Source organism: Telmatherina bonti, assembly GCF_933228915.1.
Source record: "Telmatherina bonti genome assembly, chromosome: 12".
NCBI classification, from domain to species: Eukaryota; Metazoa; Chordata; class Actinopteri; order Atheriniformes; family Telmatherinidae; genus Telmatherina; species Telmatherina bonti.
Genome location: NC_136610.1, coordinates 30,538,324 through 30,560,557, shown reverse-complemented (window position 1 = coordinate 30,560,557; position 22,234 = coordinate 30,538,324). Strand labels below are relative to the sequence as shown.

At 42.3% G+C, this 22,234-nt stretch overlaps 1 protein-coding gene across 1 annotated transcript in view; it reads right to left on the bottom strand.

Moving 5' to 3' along the window:
- unc5a (unc-5 netrin receptor A) overlaps positions 1-22,234 on the bottom strand; it is a gene marked incomplete at both ends in the record, with an annotated part of 146,068 nt that overhangs the window by 24,654 nt on the left and 99,180 nt on the right. The window contains 5 exons of the mRNA XM_079249520.1: positions 3,385-3,549; positions 9,855-10,022; positions 13,840-14,020; positions 15,183-15,286; positions 17,520-17,663. Of these exons, the coding sequence (XP_079105646.1) occupies positions 3,385-3,549; positions 9,855-10,022; positions 13,840-14,020; positions 15,183-15,286; positions 17,520-17,663 (762 nt within the window). The remainder of the gene's footprint in view (positions 1-3,384; positions 3,550-9,854; positions 10,023-13,839; positions 14,021-15,182; positions 15,287-17,519; positions 17,664-22,234) is intronic.

Sequence of the window (22,234 nt, the reverse complement as noted above, 5' to 3'; positions counted from 1 at the left end):
CCCGCTCCTCTTCTCTGGGCATTTATCAGGAGACCCGAGAATATATTTCATCCCATGGCCGATCCTAGTCACTCGCCTGAAGATGAATAACCCTGGAGTTCTTAAGGTCAGGGAAATATGGCTACTAAAACTCTCAAAGTGAACGTGACCATTACTATCGCCACAATACAGTCGTCCCATCCCTCAGCAGGTCCTGGTGAAATATGGCCTAAAATATATCCTCCGCCATTTGTCAAGCTGACGTGACCCCGCTCTGAAAAAACAAACCCATGACGAAAACATCGGCTGCTTTGAACTGAAATTAGCCTAAAAACTGAATAGCAGACTAAAAACAAATTAAGAGTTTGATGTGGTTTACACAATCATTTGTGACACCCCAAAATGGGATGCTGCTGGAAATTAACTTCATTACCTTCATTACACGCATTAAGCCAAATAATTGTATTTATGTTGTTTTAATTTCCTGTGCTGCAGAATACGAGCGCTATTATATTTCCCCGCTACCCTTTCTGTGCCCTCTAACACCTGCCTGCCATTTTGGCTTTGGCACGCTGCCTGCACATTCATCACCTCCCTGAGCTGATTTTGCATGGCTACATCTCGAGCTTCCACTTGTTTGCTTTATGAAAATGATCCAGCTCGGATCAGATGTGTTTGTTTTGCAGCTGTAACACAAAGCCGGAGCTGCACACAGGCTCCCATGTCTGCAATGCCCAAAACAATAACCTCGTCTAACATATGTCATTTCTGGCTTAATGAGGGAGATTAGAGACGTTGTTGAGGTAGTCAGAAGGAGGAAGGCTTTCGTTGCATCGCGACTCCCGCTGCAGTTGTTTTGTTCGATTACACAGGAAGAGAAGGCTGTCTTTTGTTTCAGCAGGAAGTTTTCCATCTTAGCTAATAGCCTCCAGACATGGTTGAAGTCTGGGAGTTGCTGACAAGCCAAATCTGTCTTGCTACTTTGCTTATTTTAATACTTCACACAGCAATTGTCTATGGAAACGCATCTGCTAGGAACAGATTGGGACAGGCGTTCTTCAGAGGCCGGCGCCTCACTCTGCACTGTCAGTGTAAATACTGAGTGACTCTGTGCGTGTGTGTGAGTAACAATGACTGGCATCCTTGTGTATATATCTTGCCTCTCTGAGGAGGAGCTGCTGACCTTTGATGATGGGCCGACTGAGCTCACTGGTTCACTGCACCAGCCAAACTCAGCTATCTCCTAGCACACACACACACACACACATCTGCACACACACACCAAAGGAGTGCAAACACATATTCATAATGCAACATTCAGATAATGTTGATCTCAGCAGATATTCTGCAACCCTATCCACCTCCCACCCTCCACGCATCGGTCCATTTGATCACATCAATCAGTGTAAGATACATAATTCCGTTTATTAATTCTCACGTCAACCGAATCCCCATTAAGACTCCAGTGTTTACAGCACAGATCAGCCAAAGAGTACACTATTTATAGCGTTTTCTGTTCGAGACGCCGCCCTCATTATCTCTGGATGGGAAGCTGCAATATGTTTCTGTCTTTGATATCTGTAGGGAATGACAGAGCTCGCTCTTCATGTCCATCTGGTCAGCAGTGGACCCTGTGGTGCCTCTTTCTGCCCGGCTGCTGGCTCTGACCTGAAGAACTCTGTGGTTCCTAATCCTGACAGAATAAACATGCCCTATTAATGACACGCAGGGGAGTGTCAGCACCAGACTAAGCTGCATCACATAAAAAGTGGCTCCTATTTGTAAACCAGCCAAGTATAACATAAATATATATTAATCCTGTGAATGTTCCTAGTGTATGCACAGACACACACCAGCTATGTGAATTTTTACAGCCAGTTGTTCTTCTTTTATCTAGCGAGTTGGGTTTTAATCAGTTGAGAGATACTTCAATTCTCAGCTCTATTAATAGGTCAGAGAGCAACATGGCATCGACCCACGTGGTAATATAGTGTATTATCTTAGCAGCAAGTGTTGCACCGGTGTTAATTATAAATGATCACCTGAAAAGGTCACCTAGGTGGCGATGCGCCTGCAGTGGGCTGCACGTGAATCTTAGGTGTGAACAACTGCCTGATGTGAAGGACAGCTTTTCCTTCTGAAGCCTTTGTAAGATGAACTCAGCATTTATCACTACAAGCTGATGCTACAACACGTCGCATTGCTTTCTGATCTACTTAACGTTGTATTTGATTAAGTTTCTGAGCTATTTTTTTTCAACATGTATGTTGTGAAAAGTCCATTTACAGTTCATTAGCTCATTTAACTCTTAAAACTGGTCCGGACTGCCGGACCCCTGAGCTCTATCTTTTATACTGTCAACAATTTCTCAGGAAAGGTAGCGCATAACTCTGTGGGGTGCACTGCAATCGATACCTTAGGTGATTTATGGAAGTTTTACAGGCACATATATTCTGTTCAGGAGGTTTACAATCCAGATGCAAAATCTTTATTCAGAGACTCTATATGGTAAATCTGCAATCATCCCCAATTACACCATTATTTATTACATTTTTATAGTAAAAAAAAAAAAAAAAAGGTTACTATCACTACTATGTTGCTGAGAAATCTCTATTCTGATCCGTAAATTATGATGAGGCCACTTCATGTCAAACTTTCAACCAATTACACAGTTTAAATTTATGGATTGTTCAATGAGGAGCAGCCAGCTATCAACAAGTGACAGGAAAGTTTTATGTCTGTCTGACAAGAGTAAAAATGATGCTCCTCTATGCTGGAATAAAGCCAAAAAGAGTTTTTTTTCACCACACCTGTGCCAATAATGAGCCGAGTTGGATTTGGTTTTGAGAAGACAGTGGGTAAACAGGAGCATAAATAACTCATTCCAGATTTTTTTTTTTCTATTTACAAACTGTCAATGTAAAAATGTGTGTGAATAGTTTGTGCTGTGTGTTTGTTTCAAAGGCAATGCCAATACTTTATACAGATATAGAGGTGAGAAAAGGTTTGGTCACAGTTGATCTGTGTTTTATTTCTACACAGCCCTGTTTGTAAAAAGGCATTGTTATGTTTTTTTTGGTTGGCCTTTCGGCTGCTCTGGCCATTAAAACCTTCATTTTACACAGTTTTAGCCTCATTATCAGACATCCGAGAAAAACATCACGTCTATATGTTGAATATGTTTCAATGGGTTGAGATTCTACAGGTATTTTTACATAAAAAGTGATAACCAGGGTGCCAAAAAAGAAAAAAATATGACTTAGAGTTTTAAAGGGTTAAATAGCTAACAGTCCTCTGAGCCAACAAGTGTCTTTTATTACATCCAAAACTGCCTCTTTTCAATTGTTCCACTGAGTTGAACACTAGAGGGTATAGTTTAAAGTGTGTGGGTGGTTGGGTACTCACTCTGCGGACACTGCTCGCTGGTACAGTTTTGAGACTGGAGGTCAAGCCCCTGGCACTCTTTGCCTCCTGTGCCGGGTGAGGGCTGGGTGCACTCCCTGCTCCTCCACATCGAACAGTCTGCGCCACATGCTGACCACTTGCTCCACTCGCTCCAGCCTCCGTCCACTGGAAACACACATTAAAAGCGTGGGTGAGCACAAACACACACACATAGCAGCAAAATATAAATGATTCATTTCACTTGAATTTTAGCTCACAAGGAAAAATTATTATCCAGCAAACATGCAGAAAAGCTCAGATTAAAAAAAAGTGCGAACAATTCAAACTGCACTCCAGAGTTCAGATGCAACAGTGAGGCTGTGTTGTATTTGCATGTGAGATGACAACTGGTGTTTCACTTGTTATAAAGCGCAAACTTGCAATAGCTACCTTATAAAGGCATGCAAATGAACTTGTGCATAACTAAATCCATCAGTTGCACAGGGAAACCACGGTGCGTGAAACTGCTGAGGACAGCCATGTTGTCTCCATTCTGCTTTCTTTGTTTATTTTCAGCATGGAAATCAGATGCAAGTAAGTTAAACCCCACTGGTGTGAAGGTGCTGCACGCAGTGCGGCTTAGTTGTCCCAGCATTCAGCAAACCAAAAATATGTACAGCAGTATTGTTTGATGAATGTCCAATTCCTAGAGCTGAATAAAAAAAGTTTGGTCAAACAATTAACAGCCGTAGTGTTGCCTGCAGAGTAACTGGATACAGGTGGTCCAGCTCAGAGCTGAGAAGATTGTGCGTTACATCTGCAGCCCAGCTGTAACTTCAAACACACCCATCATCAGCAGAAGCAAAATGACTCAAATAGAAAATGAACTGTAATTGCTCGCATGGCTGTAAGAAATATCAGGCTTTTCATGCACAGAGAAGGAAGCCATTTCGCAAAGGTGGGGTTAATTTGGCATTTTGGCCGGTGGGGGTGGTGGCTGAGAGTGATATTGAGAGTGACACAGCACTGGGCCTGGGGAAGGTTACCATTCGGCTAATGGGAAAAAGAGCAGTAATGAGCTCTCATGGGGGGGAGAAAGGAAAAAAAAACAGCACTGTCTAGCTCACTTTCCAACTGTAAAGGGAACCTGATGAGGATCACCTGCACATACACACACACACACACACACATACACACACAAAGTATGTGCACGCCTCTCTGACTGCAGCGACCCTTCCCCTGACTGACCAGTGGGCAGGGAAACTTTAGTGCTCATTAATCCTGGCGATAGCGGAGACATGACCCCAAGAGAGCCGGCCATGAGACTGCGGCTAATAGAACATAAGTGAGGTCACCTATTATTGCATAATTGCACCAAAAATTGATTCCATTTGGTTTTCAGGCAAAGCCCCATTTTGAAACTCAAGTAAAAGCCATCATGAGTAAATTAGACCAAGTGTGTGAACTGAACTCTGCACCCACACAATCCCGTATGTTTGTCCACAAGTGTCCTCAAATGACTGCAACAGAACATGAGAGCATCCGTGTGTGAGCACATGTGTGTGGTGGGATGCTGACACAGCTTGGGCCTTTTGCAGTCAGATCCATTTGGCAGAGTGAGCAGAACCAATCAGATAATTGTCCTTGTTTGGCATTGAGTGGACCCATCCGTGGGCCAGTGGTCTGATTATCCAGGCTGGGAATGAGAATGATTGAATAGCGAATTACATCTTAATGAATATATTATGTTGCCCCTCAGTTTATCCACACCACAGTGAAATAGAGAGATGAGATCAACATCTGCCCCGATGAGGTGATGAAATCCTATTCCTCTTTTCCACCACAAAGCAAGACTAATAGCCATGCAAATAGCATTTTCAAACAAGGAGATTGGTGTGGAAACAGAGGTGCTTTTTAGAATCTGGATGTGAGGCAAGTGCTGTGACCCAAGGCTGAGGAGAATCAGAGAAAGATGAGGATACATAAACACTCCTTGATTGCCTGTCCCCGAGAAGCTTTGCACCTGTGCACAAACCTTATATACGTATGGATGGCATAATAGTCTCTTAAGAGGCAACAATGAATGCAGTAAAGTAAGTTTTTTTTTCTTTCTTTCCTTTAGTAGAAAAATTAAAACCAAACCTTATCTGTTCATTTTGTTAGTCCACACAAGATAAACTGTAATCCACAGCCATGGCTTGTCCCCAAAAGAGATTGTTAGAAACACTGCACAAGGCACCACAGCTGATTTTCAATCATGCAGCACCACAGGTTTCAGGTCAGGCAGGTCTCTGAGGAGGGACAGTAATACAATAACCCAGTGGCAAGCCCCCATTTGGACATGTTGCCAAGGGGAGAAGCAAAAGGAATCCAACCATTCTTTACAGGTCAGTGGGAGGGCCCGTTGGAGACTTTGCTGTTCAAAACGACAAAGGCTGCTGACGAACACAGTCCGAGATCATCAAGTACCTATGGTTTCTGTGTCCTTGAAAGGAACACAAGGAGGTGGACAAGTACCACTGGGACCAGCAGGACACCCCTCTGCTCCCCACTGTCCTGTCAACACACATGTGCATAGTAGCCTCTAATCCCAGCGTTCAAAGGATGAGTAGTTTTTAAAAAAAAAATTTTTATGAGCGATGCTGCAGTGATAAGTCGTCAAACCTCCATCTCTAATATGGAGAAAATGATCCGATTTTTCTTGCTGATTCTGTTTCAGCCTATAATCAATAACTAAACAAAGCTGAGTTTACTCCCTTGTGGTGACTGAACAAATGAAACAAACCAAAATGAGACAGAGTGAGATATGAAGGGGGTGGGCTCAAACAAATGGCACCAAATGATTAAAAATGATGCAAGGCTGTCACCAGATGGCCACCATCTTTTCGCTGTGAACTAATGTGCTTTGCTGCCACATTTATTTTTCACAGCCTTCATTTTTTTCCCCCTTCCCTGTAGATAAAACATGCAGTCTTCAGATTTATCTATGATAATACCCACAAACGTATCACTATGTACTTCCCAAGCTGAATTAAACCTTTTGCCTGCAGTGCAGAAAGTTGACATATGGGTTCATACGTTCAACACATCCTTCCACAAACACACAATTACTAGCATGCACACAAAAATACCAGCCCCCAATTCTGTTTATTTTTCCATCTAGCTCAATTCTCATGACTCCTCCGGCAAGCCAGAGGGATCTGTACCGTATTTATACAATTCATACAACTTTAAATTCTCTTCAGGTTGTTTGATTTTTCTTTTTTTTTCTTAATTTTCAGACAAAAAGCTCAATCCATTTGTGTGAAGGAAGTGTCATCGTGCTGCTTCCAAACTGGAGACTAACCATTAGCTTTTGGCTAAGATAATGTGAGTCTGGTCTGGAAGTGAGCTGACATTTTGCCATGACTGTTGGCTCTGACCACAAGTCAGAGCAGGGTAAGAGTCAATTCGAGGGTGAAGGATGGACTTCAGAATTATGCTGGGTACTTCACCCGGATGTGTCTGTATGGGAAGAAAAGAGAAGAAAGGAAAAGAAGGCAGAGAGGCGAAGGACAAATGGAGATAAGCTCTTGCGTAGTTTGGCTACTCGCTGTCTCAAGTGCTGATCTGCTCTGCTCTCAGCCTCGGGCTTTAGCCTCAGCCTCCTCCACAGCTCCCCACGTCTCTCGCAGCATGGAGCCCATCTGATCTGCCACACAAGCCCACGCCAATTCTCATTAAACACTTTGGAGAGTTAGACAAAAATACAGATGAGCCTCTCTGGCTTCACACTTTTCCAATGAAAGTGGGAGCTCACATTTAGATACAAGAGTCATCGCCATCATGGATAGCTGTGGGGAGTTTTGTTGGGGATGGTGTCAGTCTGTGGAAGCTCGTATAATACATCTATATCCTCCAGCGCTATTCTGAACAAATTCTGCTACTTTATAAATGTAGAACAGCAAATGGCCGACGGCATTTCAACAAGAAATATGTGTAACTACTTGGCCGAGCAACGCAGCGGCAAATTACAGCGTTTAGACTGTTGAATCCAAATTTAAACTGATTTGCTACCAGTGAACGCTCACTGAGCTGACAGCATCTTTGATCCCTAAAGGATGACTACGGCAGAAGTCAGACGACCAACGCATTAAAAACGCAACTGACTGAAGCTGCAAATAACATCAAATCGGGAGCTTAACCCGAAAATCCAGTTTCCTGTTACCCATTCCAAAGCCCCCCTGATGCTGAAAGTTAAATGCACTTGAGAGCTACGATCAACACAGAATCTCAAGTTTAGATTATTAATGAAGTCTTGATACAAGACCAGCATTAAATCATGTAATTTTTAGAACAGTGCAAAAACAAAGGCAGTGAAGAGGGAAAAAAAAAAAAGTCTCTCAAGGCTGACACAAAAAAAACAAAACAAAGAACACTACTTCTGAATTCAAATGTCAGCTGAGTCTGAATGAATAACATGATGTCTATCTGCAGCATTACAGCTCCCCATGCATTCGCATCCTCTCAAGTCTTTCTTTGAGATGGAATCAAATCACCATCTTGACCCATGAAGCCTGCATGCACTGCGATGGTTAAAGTTGTTATGCAGTAAGCAGCGATACCCTCTTTGCTTGGCTGGCCTGTTGCCCCCTTGCTGATTGCAACTATGAGAGTCTGTATTCATGCTTTCAGGCTGATGACTCATCCATTTGTAAACCATGTCGCTGATGAATCAAAACGAAGATGCATATGTATATGATGGATGTCACTGTTGAGATGCGAGGGATGCTAGGTGATGAAAAAGAAAGGAGCAGCCAGCACTTCAAAGGCGTGTATTTGAGCACAGAAGGGACTTCTGTATCACCTGTGACTGGAAACAACAGCTAATAATCCCAAGCTTCTGGTGTGTGTGGGGGGGGATTTGGCCTTGAGGGGACCCCTCTGTAGATGCAGACAGCTGGGGCTCTCGGTACCGCTGGCGTTACAGGTGTCAGACAGGTAACAAGTGAGAAAGGGAGGAGAGACTGCGCTCTGTTGTCAAACAACAGGACTGACAGGTGTAAGCGGGGTCATGTTGTTCTTGCATCCTTCATCAGCAGATAGAAAAAGAGTTTTTCCTTTTTCTCTGAAAATCTCTGTAGAATGTGTTCACAGGGCATTGAAGAGTTTTTTTTTTTTTTCCACAGCTTCCCAACGGCTGGAATTACACACTTTTTCTCCTCGGGAAGAGAAATTGAGGAGGGAGGGGTTTGGTCTAACAATAGCAGCTTGGACTGACATTAATCTCTTTAAGCTCATGGAGGTCAGTATCCTGCTTTGCTGTGGAGGAATGTCAAGCATCCCTAGGCACCCCTCTAATTCTAATTCCATTACCAGTCGCCCCAGCTCCAACAATTTCAACTCCATCCGGATCCTGGCGCTGTGTTGCGCAACTGCTGTTTCCTTTGTCTTCCTCCTGCTGTATTCCAGCAGGCCATGTTACTTACACTCATGCTTGACATCTAGTGATGTCTTTACATGGGAGATGAGTAACGCAACACCCTGATTCACTGAGGAAGATAACCTTTGTTTTAGGCAGGGAGAAGCTGCCACTGCCAGAAGTGTTGTATTTCCTTTCCTGCTATTTACTGAGCGTGGGAGATTTCTCCTGCGGTCAGCATGGCTACAGCATCCCGGCCGTCTGTCCTCATACTGATCCGCTCACAGCCAAACATCCAGCTCTTATACAATCACTCAGGCTCTCTCTCACTGCTCCTGTTGTTCCTTTCTTTGGCTTTGTTCTTTCTTACCTTGTATCTGATTCCATCTGTCTCTTTCCTTGCTTCCACCTAACACCTCCGTTTTCCTGTCCTCCTCTCTTCTCCTCATCTCCCCTTGTCAGGGGGGCTAATGCGGGACTGCAAATGAGGCAGCTTGACTTCCATCTCAGGCTCCCAGAGATCAATATGTGTTGCTCACTATCAGGCAGGACAAGTCTCTGCCTCTACGATGCTCTCACAGGGGAGACGGAGCTAGCAAATGAAATGCCCTCAACTCCCCTCGCGTAAACGTGGCATCCAAGCCCACCATAATTCAGATTTTTATTGCTCATATTTACCACGCAGCTTGAGCAGCAAATAACAACAAATGTACTAGCTGGTGTGACACAATACCATGGCTTTGATTGACCATGTCTCTCAAGCAGAAATGTTTCTGAAATGCACGTTGGGTCTGTGCATGGGTCAAATGATGAAGAGCTATGTGTACAAAGAGTGATGATAATAGAGCACCTGTGGGATGACGCCTTATTTTAGGCTCTGATATTGCAGTGTAAGCGATCTAATTGCAGAATGCAACAAAAGGCTGTCAACTAAAAAAAAAAAAAAAAAAAAAAAAAGACTAGAAGGTGCTGATGCTGAAGTGCGGCCAAAATAAAGATAACTTGATGACTTCTAGATGCAAAGAAAATGCAGAAAGGAAGCCATAGGAAGCCAAGCGCCGCAGGACAAACAGGGTTGCCTGGGAGTTACCTGGACAGGTGGCCACACAGGCACTTTTCTGGACGTTCTGCCCCTCACAGGATGTGCCTCCATTCAGTGGCGTGGGATTGGTGCAGCTCCGGCTCCTCTTCTGCCAGCCACGCCCACACACAGCACTGCAGGACGACCAGGTGGTCCACGTGGACCAGCCGCCGTTAACTGTCAGACCAGCGCCAGGGAAAGGTGGAGGGGGGAGGGATGGAAAGGTGAGGTAGAGGGAAGGTTGGAAGGAAGGATGGATGGATGAGGGGGACAGAGCAGCCAGGATTACCCGACATGCAGAAAGGAAAAGACGTGTGCTACGGCAGGAAAACCGGGACTGCTTTCACACTCTTTGGTTCTACACTGCAAGGTGAACACATGGAAGAGCAGGAGCAGAGGAGGCTGCTTCCTGTGCCTGAGCTGGAATTACAGCCAAACGCAAAGAAAAAAAAAAGGCTTCAACGGGGAGCAGAAAATATCTGACAGCTTGCCATCTTTCACCTCATCTCTAAGGGAACAACAAGAACAACAACAAAATAAAGGAACCGCTGCAAAGTAACTAATGGATATTTTGAAACATCCCCCTAATTTTGCCATTATGCAAAAATATTACACTTATTATAAAGCCAGAATGTAATCTTTGTTAAGCTGTGCCCTTTAAAGCCACTGCTCATGGTCATACATGCATAAAAAAACAACAATGAAAAAAACCCAAACCAATGCCTGCTCCTTGGAAATGCCAACACACAACTGAAAAATAACTACACGGTAACATGGTTTTCCCAGCAAATCGAAATGCCCTTCACACATCCACCGCTGATTTCACACCACTACAAGTCATTCTTTAAACTCAAGTGTGCCTTGAATGGTAGAGAGCGCCGCTATATAATTTGTTCCTCTTTTATGTTAGAAACTAAAAGTTGAGGCAGTTCAGAAACTCTGAATTTCTATTATTGCAGCCCCTTCCTGCGCCAGCGCTCATGTTCTAAGCCTCAACTATCAATTTGCACATAATTGATGCTATACAGTGTCTCTCAATCGTGGCAGGTAATTACACCAAATCATGCAGGTTCCGTCCCTGCGTCTCCCTGCGTTTCCTTTGGTTTATAAGGTACAAAGATTCCTGATTTATTGACCTGAATAGCGCCGTCGTCCTCTGTCTGCACATGCTCCTTCCCTAATTCCCCCCCCTAACTCTCCCATGTGCTTGTCGTGGCTGAATCATTTCCTTGCCCTCTCTATGCGATTGATTGCTCGCCACAGTGAGGTAAATTGCCAGGCAACTCGGCCCCTGATTACCTCTTAGCACAGAGTGCAGTCACACCAGCCAGGCCTTGTTAAAATGCATCTCTGGCCCCCCGTTGAACTCCCTTTGAAAAGTAGCGGTTATTATGACTTGCTACAGCCAGATTAACTAGCATGCTCGACTGTGATGCTCCCAGTTAAATTATATATTTATTTTTTACAACAATTCTACCTCAGTTTAACCTCAATCTTGCACTTGCCATCTTGTCACGCACGTATGAAAAAGAGAATAAGTCGTACATGCGAGCGCCTGAATTTTCTGCACTTTATTTGGTCAATGTGGGCAAAATAATGGTCTGACAATGTAATTAAGGCAAACAATTGTGTGTGAGAGCGAGTGTTCTTGCCTCGGCAGAAAATTCAACTCTAGATGTCTTTTAACAACAAACTGATCAATTACAATCAACAAGAGGCATAATTTGGCTTTTCATGTTTTTGTGCTGGAGGCTCGGAGGAATGCACAGTAATGCATGTTCTGACCGATGTGCTCCAAAGTGACACATTTCAATTGTTTACAGTGGTAATAAACTCTTCAGCCACAAACTGTAATTACCCAAAATTTGCAGAGTTTGACAAAAAAAAAAAAAAAAAAAAAAAAAAAAAAAAGGCAGCTGAATAATATGCAGTGATATGAGATGCGTTTGCTGCCGGTGTCTACACATTACATTCCTTTTGTTACAGAGGATTCAGTGATTTACTGATAATTAAAACCCTTGTTTTTCATTTTAAATGTGCAAATATGACAAGTCATGTTGCACTGCTGGTAAAAGGTTTATACTTTTTTAATGGACCACAATCAGATGATGTTCAAACTGCTCTTTCCTTTTATTATAACAGATTTTTTCACAACAACTTCTGACTGTTGTAAATAATAAATTAATAAACATCCTCTAAAATGGGCCGATTTCACAAGTGTTTCCAAGTACTCCATGGTCATATTGAATTTAATAGCAGCGAACCAGTACATGTTTACCGAAGTATCGCATCAACCAGGTCTTCATTCAACATTGTCGTTTTGTAAGCATGTCAAGACTTTTCTGTGTTTCATTTAGTGACATCTAAAGTCAGCATTGAAACAACCCCGGGTCGGGAAGCACTGATTTAAAATGATGTAAAAAATCATTAATATTGTTGAGCATGTGCACCAAGTCACTCAGCTGCTGATGATATCTGCAACATGGACAGCTGTGTGTGTTCACAGCAATCCAGTCTGCCTTAGCATGTGTGTCATTTCCTTTTCCAGAACTGCAACAATGTGTAGGTTTACATAAATGTTTCGTCTCTGTTACTGGAGATTGTTAATCCAGTCTTTATCTTTGATTCTTACTACAACATTTATGGGAGAAAAATACAAAATACTTAAAAAGAAAATAAAAAAGGCTCTTTGGTGGCATTTTCCCCACATTTCAAATATATGTTTGGTTTTTTAAATATAGTTTAGAAATGTCTGTGACTGCAGTCTGAGGGTGCAACATCTGAAAACACAAAGGTCTATAAAACACAGCCATCAGTTTAAATGGCTGTCACCGCTTTATTGTGGAGATCTCCCCCCCCCCCCCCCCCCCCCCCCCCCCACACACACACACACACACACACACACACACACACTCCCATTCACACTCCGTCAGCAGAATGTCCACTTCAAATTTAGCGAAGCAAATTTACCCTTGCTTGGAGTAATGTAGTGCTGAAGAATCATTTTCTTATGCTTGAAGACAAAACCACTCCCAAACAATCCATAAATAGGTGTTTCTTTCATTTCTTGCTTTGTGCAGCAACTGACTGCCGTGTGTCTCACTTCCTCGAGCACAACTTCTGGCAAAGCTGGAAAAACTGCTTTAAAAACAATAAATGTTCAGTATACAGTTAATATAAAGCAATAACCTAAGTTTGGGAAGATGATACACCATCATATGTTGTTAGTCTGTTATATTACGCTTAGGTAAGCACCAACGAGGAAAAGATGTGTTTTTGGGAGCTTCCCTGCCTTGAGAGCTCACTGTAGAATCTCTGTCAAAAACCAATGATGCGTCAGACATTGTGCCTAATTCTACATTTCTCATTCACAAAAGTGGTTTTTCATGAATCATCTCCATGTGATTTCCATGTTTTGTTTGAATGCAACTGAGAACTAAAAGAGGCTGTAATGCATGGAGGCTTTTGTGGCGCCAGCACCAGTGAAATGATCTGTGATAGGAAATATGGTGTTTCTCTGCATTTTAATAAAGGTCAGTGAGCTTATCAAGCCAAGGCATTATTTATAGTTTGCTTTTAATTCTATTTCTCTCACTGGATCCACAACAGAGGAGGAAGAAGATGGCAGCCATGACATCAGAGATCGCCATCTTTGTCAGGGTGGCTGCCAGTAGATTCAACTAATGTGAAAGACATAATAACATAATGCATCGCTTGAGGAGAAATAAAGCTGTAATCATATAACAAACACTTGTCACAATGTATTTCATGCAACTACACTCAGACACGTGAATGTAGTGGTGGAAGTAGATGTGCATTCAGATATGTTTCATAGCGGACAGCATGCAGAGGTTAATGTGGAAGTGAGGAATAATAGATGCAAGGCCAAAACTATCCTTCTGAGCCGTGAGGTTTGTTTAATTTGCAGTTAAATGGAACCTGGACCTTTTGTGCCGCTCTTTGACATCTGTTGAAAGGAGTTATCATCACCTACCGTAGACCAGGACTGTGGCAGAGGTGCTTTTGCGGCGAGCAACAATGTTTTTGGCCACACATGTGTAGTTGCCTGTGTCTGCCAGTCGGGCTTTTTTGATGACAAGATTATGGTCAGCCGTGATGAAGAAATTGGGGTCACTCCCTGGGTCGATAACATCCTCGTTTCTTTGCCACTCCACCTGAAAATAAATATATAGGATCGGTCAAATTTCCCTGAAGCTCCACAGAAAGGCCCAAAGCAGCCAGGCGCATTGTTGATGTGACACTTGCAGATGTAAAAGCCATGTTCTGTTTTTTCTTTTCTTTTCTGATGGAGTCGGACAGAAAGAAACATAAGACCTCACATATATGGATTTGAACATTTATCACTGTACAGTGGCAATTTCTCCTCTGTGGCTGCTGGGCATCTCCGTAGCTGTCGGTGGTCTGTGAACAAAGCCTACAACGCTTTGTGCATTTTACACATTTACTTGGAAAAGACCAAACTGATGTTATTTCTTTCCCAGTGTACTTTCAGATTGGCTTGCTTGTTTGTTTGTTTTTTTTTTTGCTCTCACTTGACCTTGTGTGTTGTCTCAGGAGAAGCAATGGTATGGCAGCATTGTTGTTGGTATTACTGCCAGTTGCGATACCGCATGTAATTGGGCTTTCTTCCTTTTGTACACTTTCTCTGTTTTCTCCCATGGTGACTTCTGCTCTGATGTTCTTTTCTGCTGAACCGCAGTTGGCACCTTCCTTCCAATTTCTCTGCAAACTGTCCCCCACACTGTTGAGCTGTGATTGGCTCGTCTGCTGTCTCTGGTCTCTGGGCTGTCTGAGTGGCTAGCCTGAGCTCCTGTTGTGTTGTTATTAGAGCAGTTAGTGCCTATCTGGGACTGGGAGGATGCAGCACACGAGGTAAAACAGCTGGTTCCACTCTGGTCTTCTAAACACAGACACACCGGCGAGGGATGAGGAGAGACGTCAGAATAATAGTGCAAATGAGAGACGCTGCGTGTGGGGACAGCGGAGACATGGGGCAAGATAAGGTCAGAGAGCGAGGCAAATAGAGCAATTATGAAGAGGTCTTTAGAGAAGCCACACAGTGAGCTAAGCCTCCAAAACTATCCTGAATGATGCAAGCAGATATGGCTTCTCAGAGATGTAGGGAAGATAATGAATCAATAATGGAGAATAATTAGACGTGTGATGTATCCATTCAGGATTGTGTGTTCCCTCATGGAATGCTTAGAGATGTTGTGAATCCAAACTCAAAACAGTTTCTAATCTTCGTCCTGGTGAGGAAAGGGTTAACGGATGCAAGATGTGAGCCTATAAATATCTGCTGTATCTGTGTCTCACCTCGGCTTGTGGCACTCCCTCGGGGGGATGGCAGCGCAGTAACACCTCCTGGTCCAATGCCACCTCTTTACCCTGCGGCTCCTCCTCAAAGTTCTTTCTCAGGTCTTGGAGAAGTAAATATGGGAAAAGAAACATAAACAACAAGGATATTTGTATATTTGTTCCAGCAAGCTCTCCGTTCGGTTTCCATGGCGACTACTTTGAAATCCTTGTGACGTCCCGGGGGATAAGGTTCGGTGATTGGTTACCTTCTACTGGTTAACAAGGGCATGTACAAATACATCAGGCGGGTGGAAAACATCGGATAAAGTTATTTCCAACGATGGCTGGTGAGTTTACCAAAGAGAGACATCCAGCTGCATTCGTTGCTGTGGGTTGTTGTTTTCCACTTCGTTTTCAGGGTCTGATTCAGGTTCCAACATGTAGGGCTGTATGCCGTATGCTGTATGTTGACATTGTATTTTGTTTTTTTTTATTGAGTTCATATGAGCCTAATCCTTCTGTTTATGAGATGTTACAATGACGGCGAAAGCAGTTGCAGTGCGTGCTCCCGATGTAGTGCATGGCAGCTGACCAATCAGTGGCAACTTATATCTGTCGGGAGGCGGGGCTTAATGCAGAAGAGTCTCAATCCACTCCTTTTGCCCACAAGCTGATCTGACAGCCTACGGAGAGGGTCGGTCTGAAGTAAATAAAGTGATTTGTGACAATAACTCAATCAATCCCAGCCATTCTGGTCTCAGAAATAAAAATAAATTAGCCTGAAATGAACATAATAGTTCCACTTTAATGACATTTGAAAGAAATCCTTGCTTTTAGAAAAAACACTGGTGAGGTGACGGTTCGAAATTCCACTCTGGACATGTCCAGAAGTGGCCTCACTGAGCGTGTCGGACTCTACTTGGCCCCTAAGCCACAGTGGGATCGGTGGCACCAACTATGTTGCTTATTACAGGCTGCCTGGCTGGTTCAGAGATGTTTGTCTGCTGCCAGAGGGACCGGCATCGAGCAAAAGCAATTGCATTACCCCTCACTCCCGCCCACCCTGCTCTCTCCGGCATCCGCCAGCCTCCAGCCTCCATCTGTATGACGGCTTGGAGCAGCCACACGAAAACAAAGCCCTGAGGCGGCTGGACAAGAGCTCCTGCAAGCCTGGCTGACTGCATAGGGCTTCACATTACGTCTCATTGAGCACTCTTACTGTTGCACCAAGTCCTGCCATATATTTCTCTGTGAGCCCCGGCTGTGAATTACATAGGTAAAAGTGGAAGTATTTGCTCCTTATGGGGAATATAAATGCAGGTCTATTTGTACTAGATTAGCTGGGCAGGCTTCTCGTAGCTAGCGGGGTGGTGCAAATATGATGTGTTCACCCCACGTTTTGACTCAGAGGGAAGAAGTGTGCTACTGTTTTGGGTTTTTTGTGAGATTCACTTCCTTTAACCAGATGTTGAGCCTGTCCTGACTAATCATACTGGCAGGAATATTAAAGAAAGCAGACAGTTTTGCAACACTGAATTTAAGTAAAGCAGATACCAAAAGAAGTGGAGCCGGCTTTAGATGTAGCGGTCTCGGAAGGCTCCAAAGCATAAGATTATTACAATATTCACTGCATGAATATCAGGACTGTGTGTTTATACGCTGCTATTCCAGCATGTGTGTTCTTATCTTACATCTATCAGATTTTTTTCTAAGCTCTCTAACAAGGGTAGATAATGAATGTGTGTTTTCAAAACGCCTGGTGGCTCAGAGACTGCGCTGCATTTGGCTCCATCTAGAATAATACATATTTATGTGTGAATTAATACACAGAATGCTCTAAAATACTCAAATGTAAAATGGCTCCTTCTAATAAAGCTTTTGAGGCTGCAGCAAGGGATGTGTCTGAGCTCCCCAGACAGATTTATGATTGCTGCACAGCAATAAATTTCAAATCTGTTTTTATTCTAGTTACTTTCACAGGGATTATTGCTGATATACTGTAGCTTGTGAAAAATGTGCTCATGAATACCCAAATTCAGTGTTACACTTTTTTCTTTTTTTTTTTGAACCGCCTTCATGCAGATGCATTACCTTCTACTTTCCCATTCAACAGTGTGATAATTATGACTTATAAGAGGAAACACAGGAATATCTTTTGGTTCTAGGTCTGCGGTGCAACTGATCATAATGCTCTCTGAGTTAATTATTAAATGGAAGTCAGTCCCTCCTTAATCTGTCGTTCCTTCCGAAAGATTCCTGCAGATACGTTCTTATGAAAAACTGACACACAATATGTCAGCACCTCGTTAGGCAGCTCATGCATCTGACACTGATATAATTTTAAAGTGCACTTACAGGCAATCCTGATGTAGGCTTTTTGGCTCTTCTGGGTTCCGGTGGTGCTCCAGGCGACACACTGACACCAGTACTCATCGAGGCCGAAGATCTTCTCCACCTGCTGTCTGGTAATTTCAATTGTCACCTGCATGACTGGCAGAGCTGCGAAAAAACAAGCAGAGAAATAACAGTGAAAACGGTGAACATGGGGTCTGAATGAAGCTAATCCTCGTCAGCTTGCATGCCCGCAAGAAGAGTTAAATGACAGAGAGAAAAACAAATTAGCTGAACTGAAACCTTTGGAGCATTTTGTACCTTGAACTAAACCAGCAAAGTAATTTGGGGGGGGAAAAAAAAAAAAAAAAAAAAAGCCTGGCAGAATAAACAGGGAACCATAATCATATATAAACAGAGTGCTTGTTAACTGAGGAAAATGAGATGAGAGCCTCACAGTTATCCTTGGTGTAAATTTGCAGGGCGTTAAAACGGCAACAGTGGGGAAGGAACACGGAAGCGCTAAACAAACACTGCAAACAAAAATACGCAGCACAGCCCGCTGTTATCACATCCAGAAGGAGGAGGGGGGCGGGGGACTTCACAATCTACGAAGCATTTTCACAACAGGGTTGATATAAGAGATCTAACGCATGGTAAAAATAACTTTATTGCTCTTCAAGAGGAAGAGGAAGACCAGCCTCTGAACAAAACAAAATTGTTTGTCGGTTCTCGAGGGTCGCCGTCCTGCAGGTTCTCCATGTATTCCTGTTTCAACACACCTGACTCAAATGAAATGCATCTAACGACCGGCGAATTTCAGCACAATGACTCATTCGTTTGAGTCAGGTGTGTTTGAGAAGGGATATGTTAAAACCTGCAGGATTGTGGCCCTCGAGGACCGGGGCTGGATATCCCTGTGCTAAACCGTCCAGAAGATAAACCTAGAGACTTAGATTTGACTTTATTAAAGATGAAGCACTGTGAACCCACCTTTTTTTTTTTTTTTTTTTTTGAGAAGCAATCATCATTTAATTTTTCTTTGCCCCTATATTTGAGATTTACAGTCTGGAGGTATTTCTTTATATATTGAGCTGCAACCTTCACCCCCTCCACATGCACCCCTGTGTCTTCACTCTGATGTTTTTTTCCTGAGCCTAAAGCTTCCTCTCCATCTCATATTTTTTTGTTTTGGAGAGAAGTGCTCATATGAACACAGACCGGTTTTAAGTCACAGAGGACACGTCCTGGAGTCTAAACAGAGAGAAGTGAAGGTAGTCCAGTATATTCAAATCCAAGCAGGAGCCTCTCTTCAACTTCCATTTGCATAAAAGCACTTGGTGACACTCTTCCTCTCCCCTGACACACTTGATCTGTCTGCACTGATCATTTCCAGCTCCAGACTGAAGCTTGACAAAGTGGCACCTGCCACGACACTGAGCCTATACGGCAATTACATACAGCTCTTGTGATGCATCAAACCATACATGTTGTTTTGTTTTTGGAAATAATTTCATCCAAAGCCTCAGATGCTCTGTGCAGGCCTGTGTGAGTGCAGGCTGGCCAAGCGGTGACACGAGCTGTCGGTGGAGGAAAGTGGTGTGCCTCCATCGCCAGCGGCAGCCACACACAGTGATAAGTAGCTGTGAGGGTCACTGGCAGACCGCCATGTATTAGTGTCTAAGTACGGCAGATTTTGCTATATGTGATCACAGCAAATGTGACTACATGCACTGGGAATCCAGCCCTGGAGCACCACTCGGAGCATCAACAACACCCCGTGCCGTGTGCGAGATTTCACTAACATGCTCATGTATGTGCTTCGTGAGCGGCTCATTTCAGAAGTACAAAGTGTAAAAAAATAGTCTTTAATTGGTTTTCATATTTTTCTACCAAAACAGATCAGAAACGGATTACTTTCTAAAACTGTCGGCTGGACCGACAGACCCCTAATTTATTATTTATTCCTTTTGTCTATCCAAAGTCAAGCTCTTTTGTTAGGTGTGTTTGTGTGATGATGTGTGTGAGTGTGCACTGGTTGTTTTTTCTTCTTTTTTTTTTTTTTTTTTTACCACAGCCTGAGAGAGCACCTAAAAGCTGAAACACATAAAGTAACGAAATGGACACAGCAGAGAATGAACAAATGGAGCAGAAGAAATCCCTTTTTTTTCTTCAAATCAGCAGCATGACTGATGTGGCTTTCCCTTTAAAGGTTAAAAAAAAAAAGGAAATCATTGGATTCACAAGTGGAAAAAGATTAATAGTGTCTACAAACATTGTTCGGGGAGAAAGCTTATTCTTCATACATTGTAACATTCACAAAAAATATTAAAATTATTGTTCACTCATTATGAGTTATTATTGGTTAGCTATTTAGAAATGTGCCCATCACAACTTCTACACATAAAAAACAATAATTAGTCATTTCTGGTCTTCATGTTATACAGTACAAGCGTCATGTTTTGGCTGATAATTCCTGAAATGAACATGAAGGATGAGGCGTGAACTTTCCAATCGATATACAGCATGCCCCTGAACCTGGACGTCAAACTTAACTCTTGCGAAATCCTTCCATTTGTTTCTGCGAAGAGCAAGAAACATCTGATGGGTGTGCTTTAAGTTCACAGCAGTTTGTGCACAAACTGCACAAGATGAGGTGAAGGAACACATGCATCTGAAAATCACGACTGGAAGTCGTGTCCTGGGCTTAACTTGGCTCTTCTTGTAAGAATTTGTGTGATTAATGCAAGGCTCCCTTCCTCTTTGAGCAAAACGGTGAAAGGACTAAAGATTCATATGGAGATGCAAACTATAAACAACAGCAACCTGAGGTGAGAAATCCAAAGAAGAGCAATTTGAAGCTCTGCTTGCCAGGCTAATTGCATTCCATTTCCTTATCGCTTCCTGTCTCTGTAATTACCTGCTTTCTGTGTCTGACACCTTCCAGTAACACTCCTCTGACTCACTCTGTCCAATTTTACTCCAATTAATAAGTAGGACAAAATAATCTCATCATTTTGGGAACAAAATATGAATGTTATTGCACTTAATAATGATTGGACAGGCTGTAGATTAAGGTTTGCTGTATTTGCAAGAGAGTAAGTAAAACAAAACTTTATGGTCACTTAGAAATGATTACTGATTCTTTATAGACTTAGCATAATCAGCAGCCTCAGAGGTGTTTGGTCATTAAAAGAACGAAGGGAAATTTATACTTCCTTTCCTCCAAGACACTGAGGATGCACTGAACATTCCTGTAAATGATCATTAAAAAATGACACAATCCCCTTATCTTAAGGTTTGATCTGCAGCCTATTTATACAGTAAATGTACTCGTATCCGAAATCTTCAATTACCCTAAAAAAAATTGAAAGTGTGATTATGTGATTCCACACTATGTGAATCTCACACTTACAGCTGGAACGCTGGTGTGTTCATTTTCACCGCAGCAGAATGGGGAAAGTTAGCAGGCTGTACATAAAAAGAAGCATTTCTATTTTTTTTTTTTTATTTAAGAAAAGTGCACATTTTCTTTGTATTGTAGAATAGGAAATCACGAGGGACTGCCTCAAAGAAAAAAAACAGAATATTATGCATTCCCTTACTATTTTTTGTAAAAACACTTCAACTCAGTGCCTGAACAGAGATAATAAACAAATGAAGTACAATGAAAACCTTAAAATGTATTTTGGATTTTTATTTCCATTCACCTTAGAGGAAGTCATGTTATTGAATATACTAATACAGAATAAAATACGGAACAATGCATAAAGGACAAAAAACAAAAAAATAACCTTCACTGTCTTCCCTGAATGATAAATATTGTAGAAAAGAGCTACATAATACATAAAAATGCATCATTATCAAACCATCAGCAGAAGGAATATCAATACTGCAGACATTTTGACATGAAATTGGATAAACATGGAACTCTACAAATAACCCACATTAATGCAGAAGTAGATGAAAGCTACTGAGCAGAAAATACATAGTTTGCATTTCAGGTGAAATGCATATTGTACTTGTATTATTCCTAATACTAAATGTTTCATCCCTAAATGAACTGAAGACAAAGTTTTTGCTAAATACATATGTGAGAGGTGACAATAACCTTGCCAGCAGTGCATGGACAAGGTTGAACATATCCTCAGTTTACAGTCATTTGGTAATGCAAAACAAGGTTTTTATGCTCAGAAACAAAACAAAACAAAACAAAAAAAAAAAAAAAAAAAAAAAAATCCATCCAACTGTGAATTGTATTTGGAACACAGAATTTCAAAAGGTTGACTTTGGAAATGTGCGCTTGACTCGTTCCTGGTTGGGAAAGAATAAATCTGTCTTTGCAGTGTCACCAGAATTAGACTTCGCTGCACGTGGCTGTCATAAACAGAGTAGCGTTCGCTTTCTGGAAGTAAAAAGGCTGAAACAAAAAAAAAAAAAAAAATGGAAAAAAAAAATTCAGTTGTATAAACTGTAATTATTCTTTTATTCACTGAGAGAGTATTGGCTATATTTAGTATTTGAGGGAGATGCAGATTTTTGTGAATGGGATGAGTAATATGAGCGAAATGCTCTCTTGACCACCCACAGACATTCACCACAGTTTATTCAATTTGATTTAGTTAGATCCTTTTTACTTTTTCTGGTTTGTAATTTCACAACACCCATGTCTACAGCAAGTGTTTCCTGATGAAATAACACAACAAAAGAACAAAAGAAAGAAACATAAAGTGGGCAAC